Raw genomic sequence first — 5,388 nt, 5'->3', positions numbered from 1 at the left:
ACCACAACCTAAATGATGCATCACCCACAAAACAATGAACCTAAATGATGCATCAAGTGATATATTGTGTGTATGTTTCTGAATTCAAAGCCTGAATGAGCCGTCTAGCTACATAGAGTATATGTTTTACTGCCTGGTCGACCTGGAACATGCATGCCTGGTAAAACCAACCAGCAAGATATTTGAAGTCCTAAACTAAACGGATGAAACCCTCACAAAATGGTATGGAAAACAAATAGTTCAATTCATAGATAATGGTAGGCTGGGCGCCTAACAAATCCTTAGACCAGAGGAGGTTATAGTTCGGTTCTCCTCTACAGAAAAAATTTAGTTCACCTAATGGGGAAAACGAAAGCAACTGAGTTCACCTTAATTCAATTTCTGCCGATCACTAATGCTCCAGGAAGAACAAGAGAGACATAGAAAGCAAACCATTGTAAAAGAAATTAAAAACACACTAGAGGAACTGGGACGACGACGATGTTTGCCCAAATGAGTCAGGGGACGGTGCCATGCCATTGAGGAGTCGCTTGACCTGCGCGATGACCTGCCTCCCATGGGTGTACATGACCAAAGTGTCCCTGTTGCGCCTCAGCACATCCACGATCACGTTGAACTGCCAATCGTTCACCACGTCAATCATCTGCCGCACCACGCAGTTTGCATACTGGTGGATTATCATGCCCTGCATGACCAGGCAACCACACAAGATTAGTCATGTGTACTATATCTCTCTAGGGATGTCGAGTAACAGCGGTAAGACCTCAAGAGCCACATACCACGAGATGATCTGCAGTTTGACCACCGCCTGCAGAAAGGATCTCATCTATGAGAAGCTTGCAATCGTGGTAGCTGCCATAGATTAGGCACTTCTCAATGACTTTGGAAGAGTGCTTCTGGTGGCTCATCTGTACTATACTTCCAGCAAATTTCAACATAATAATTTGTCGATGACGAGGTCCTCCATGCTCCACAATGTACTGCAACATGTCGATAGAACACATATGTGAATTGTTTGTTTAGTTGCGACATTATTTCATCAATTACAAACCACTACACACTTTACCTGCACAACGTAGTTTCCATATGGGTCTATAGAAAGCTCCCTTACACAATCGAGAATCTCCGTGATAAACCTGTCCATAATTTGAGGATCCTTGCAGAACTCCAGCATTTTCTAAGAAGATCACAAGGACCGGAGGAATAATTAGTGAACAAGGTACAAACAAATGTTGAAAGATAGGAAGCGGTAAAAAGTGTAATGCCCAAACTAACAACCTGAACCACATGGCATCCATAAGGATTGGTGGATAACATCTTGGCCTTGCCACATAACCGTCTGTAGATGAATTGGATATATTGTGGCTGCACACACTCCATGCATTTCTGAACGGCATGGTTTGCATGTTGATCGTAGATACATTTGAATAGGTTGCTATCAAGCTCCATGGCCATCTCTATTTGTTGATCAATGTCGCTTATTTCAAAAGCCTGAACAAAGAGACGCTATCAGTGACCAAGCTCGCAACGAAACAATATGGGATACCAGGGTAAAAACTTTAAACATAATGAAACATAATCAGTTTAAACTATTTATGCATTTGATATTATATTATATTTATAGAAGAAGTAATCTAAGATAATGAACATATTAACAAGAGAATAAATGAGAATGAATGGTTTGACTAAATTACATATTCTATCTTACATGACACTACAAAGTAGAGGCCTTCCAAATATAAAAGTGCAGTTTTGCAATCTACAAGCACACCTTAATTCCTTCCATCATGAGATGCTAGAGAAGTGATAGTGTTCAGCTTACCTTCTGGATCACCCGACAACCATAGAGATGAAGGCTTAGGTCTAACACATGCCCCATCAGATTAGCAATTAGTATCCTGAAGTAGATTGCTGGTCCATGCTCAAGAAGCTACAAAAAAATTAGAAGGTAAGTACATACGTTTATGTCCGGTTAATCTCAACGTCCTTAATTAGAGACTCAAGGTACAAAATTCTACAGGAATTGGAGGAACAAAACCTTTTGGATAACATAAGTGGGAAAGGCATTAGTGGCCAGTGTAAGGATGTGAGGCGTGATTTCTTTATATAGCATAACTATCTCTCCGGTAGTTGCTTCGTCAAGTTTCTGCCGTATAAAGCAGCTCCCAATTGGGTCAGCACTGCATGTCAAATACAACAAAGGGTAATGGATGGTTTACCATATAAATGTTGCAATTTCTTCAATGGACGTATAGCACAGTAGGAGGCGTAACCTTAAGAATAAACTGACTGAAACTGATGTTTAGTATGTATTTGTGATATCTTAACAAGGTAAGTATGAAGATAAGGTTGCATGAGTTATGTGCACCTGAGAGCAGGCACGTGACCCTTGACATTGATTAGCCGCATAGACTGGTTTACTGGATTCTTGATCAGCTGAAGAAGTGAATTTAACTGGGAATTCCTAGGAGCATTTATATTTGGCACATGCCCCCCAGAACATGCCATCTCAACGTCGAGAGTGTAGTGATTCTTCAAAGCTTCAGGGGACTGCCGCCATAGTCTGCACGATAATTCCTGATCTGGGTCAATCAACGCACGAAGGCATGCCTCCTGAATCGCCATCATATTAGCAAAATTACTAGGCACAATCCTTGAAGAAGATGATGATGATTGTGCACGTAAATCTTCAATGACATCCATATTCTGTAGTGGATTTTGGGAGTGTAGCCTGGTATAATCCTTGACCACACTCTTTGTAGAGGCAGAAGAGTTCACATGCTGAAATGGATCTATGTATGTTTCGCCAATTTGGGGCAACTTCTGATTGTGTAGAGTCGACTCTTCTTCGCTCTTTGGATCATCCTGAAAAGGAAACAACAATTTATTATTTCCATTATGGGGAGCACTCATGGTGCAAATATTTCTAATAGGTAAAACAACAATGACAACGAGAAGTTACTAACTCATGATCATGTGGTAGTTTCAAGGGTAAATTCCATCCATATGTTAGATATATGATATTGGTCAATTATCACTGCTCAGTGGATCACACTGAGTGTAGAGTCGACGATAGTAAACTTTTCTCAATGCAAATTTTATCTACAGTAATCAGTATTTCAACTTTCAAGACAATGACAAAAACTGAAAAATATTTGGGTTTTTTGGGCAAAGAATTATCATGTCGTGTAATATATCACAAATGTAGCACTGCCAAATTAAAATCAAGAAAAAATGTAGGTAACTTGAGCAATACAATCAACCAATCGCACAACATTAGTTTTAATCATGCTAAACCAATTTGTCCTGCAATCTTAAAAACATAAGAAAAAAGTTGATCGGAAGTAGTGGAGAGCACTAGTGCAGTGTAACTTCCACCTCAATCGACCGATTAATCTAGTAACCGAGCAAATTGCAATGAAAAACTTTCAAGAATAATATAGGGAATGCATGGTGCCCGTCACTATGTTCATCTCATAGCACCAAGACACAATTGAGATGAAAATTTCTCAAAAATATAAACGAAGGGAGGTGATTCACCACTGTTTGACAAGAAAAGCATCATCCATCTTGCGATGATGCAAGCAACGTCCCTCCCGTATGGTACCACTGGCTCCCCCCTTATCTTGGCATGTGCATGGTGGAGATGCCGTAATGCAAGACAAGCAGACAACACGTTGTCACAATGTACCAGGAACAATGCGGAATGTATCTCAATCTTTGCCCCATCAAAATTCATGGGGAAGGAGGCTCTCATCATGGATTATGGTGAGATAAAGAAATAGGGAGCAAGGCAGTGAAATAATGGGGAGAGATCTCGGCGAAAGATAAAAATGATAAGAGATGATAACGATCCAGCAACAAAAGACAGTTAATGAAATGCAAGGCCTCATCATGGGTCAATTTGATTGTTTATGGACCATCCACCTAAGTGAAAAATCATTACTTATCCTTCAAAAAGTATTTCATAATTTGATTGTTTATGGTTGCTCGTGTTATTTTGAGAAAATGAAAATCTGCTACCTCGAGGACTACAAGCACAACATAGATAGCGAGGGTCATGTCTGTAGAGACCTAAGCGTTCCTTCGACAAGCAGAATTTATATTGATTTTAACGTCACGTTCCTTCTTCATAATTTATAATGCCTTTTTAGATTGACAAGGAACAAGAATAAAAAGAACAAGAGATTGAGGTCTATTTTTAGAAATTCATATGGTTGAGTTAGCAAATTTATGATCAACCTTATTTATGGTGACTCTGGTGTAACCTTAGTTGTAGGAATATTACATGGGACGTAGGAATATTTTTTGGCCTACCAATTCACACGTCTCTATAGTCATACCGAGGCACTAAGCCCACTAACCCAACTCGTGAACAATTTCAGAGATTACTCACAACATTGATTTAGTTTATGATTCCTACAACATATCAGGGTGTGGTCTGGACACTAAATATAAGTGAGCATGGCTGCAATTTGCAAGTAGTGACCTTCAACAGGGAATGGCCATGAAGAGGCTTGTGATGCTAAAATGAATACAAATTCTCTATGGGTGGGTGTTGTAAATTCTATAGTGGCATCATGTTAGTTGAGAAATTTTTAGCATGTCACATTAGGCCTTTGTTCATTTGGAACTACAAATGTGGATAGTTAGTATCTCAAGTTTTATACCAAATAATTGATGTGATGATGGTGTATTAAGTCACATAAAAGGTATGTTCCATACATGCCATTGGTCTTAAAATGTCGCCTTGTTATAAGATGTTTTGTAGAAACAAACCCCGATATTGCCATGAAAATCATAACTTCTACGATGAAAATTTAAATATGGAACAAAATGTATACTTGTCCTTTTCTAAAAATAAAACTATTAACACTAAGTCAAACCATCAACTATACTTCATTCTTTGCCATGAATTATTTTATTCCAATTGAAGCTATTTCCTGTAGTGCTTTTGTACCATCACATTTTTAACGAGAGAATTTTTGAAATCAGTTTTCATAAAGAATTTCTACGAAGGGACTTTCTAGAGAGATAAATGCACCATTGGTCACTCAACTCTCGCGAGATGAGCACATTGGTCACACTTCTTTCAAAATGTGATGAACTGATCACATTGGTTTATTTCCTCAGGGAACTGGTTACTCCGCCATTTCCAACCATAACAGGGTTGATGTGGCATGCTGACTTAGCGTGGGGCCCAAGGTGCAGTCGCTCGGGAGGCTTTTAATTTGTAGAAAATATCCTGGAAAGAAGTTGAGCTCCCTTTCCCCTTGATTTCCAAATCGTGCACAAAAATCCTAATCCTATGCAGGCAACGATGGGGGCAGCAGTACAAGGTACCTTGCACGGCTGTGTGAACCATGTCGGTTAGGCGTCATTGGCTAG

General features: G+C 39.4%; 1 protein-coding gene across 1 annotated transcript in view; it reads right to left on the bottom strand.

Annotated features, from left to right (window-relative positions):
• Positions 1-281: 281 nt before the first annotated feature.
• The window catches only part of LOC119351877 (pumilio homolog 1-like), a 12,078-nt gene continuing 6,971 nt past the window's right edge, over positions 282-5,388 (bottom strand). Inside the window, exons 2-8 of the mRNA XM_037618664.1 lie at positions 2,369-2,865; positions 2,039-2,180; positions 1,823-1,930; positions 1,279-1,491; positions 1,067-1,177; positions 780-980; positions 282-685 (exon numbers count right to left, since the gene is read on the bottom strand). Coding sequence (XP_037474561.1) covers positions 458-685; positions 780-980; positions 1,067-1,177; positions 1,279-1,491; positions 1,823-1,930; positions 2,039-2,180; positions 2,369-2,865 — 1,500 coding nt within the window. The 3' untranslated portion in view covers positions 282-457. The remainder of the gene's footprint in view (positions 686-779; positions 981-1,066; positions 1,178-1,278; positions 1,492-1,822; positions 1,931-2,038; positions 2,181-2,368; positions 2,866-5,388) is intronic.

Source organism: Triticum dicoccoides, chromosome 2A (assembly GCF_002162155.2).
Source record: "Triticum dicoccoides isolate Atlit2015 ecotype Zavitan chromosome 2A, WEW_v2.0, whole genome shotgun sequence".
Classification (NCBI taxonomy): Eukaryota; Viridiplantae; Streptophyta; class Magnoliopsida; order Poales; family Poaceae; genus Triticum; species Triticum dicoccoides.
The sequence above is the reverse complement of the archived record's forward strand: the minus strand, read 5'-3'. Positions and strand labels throughout refer to the sequence as shown.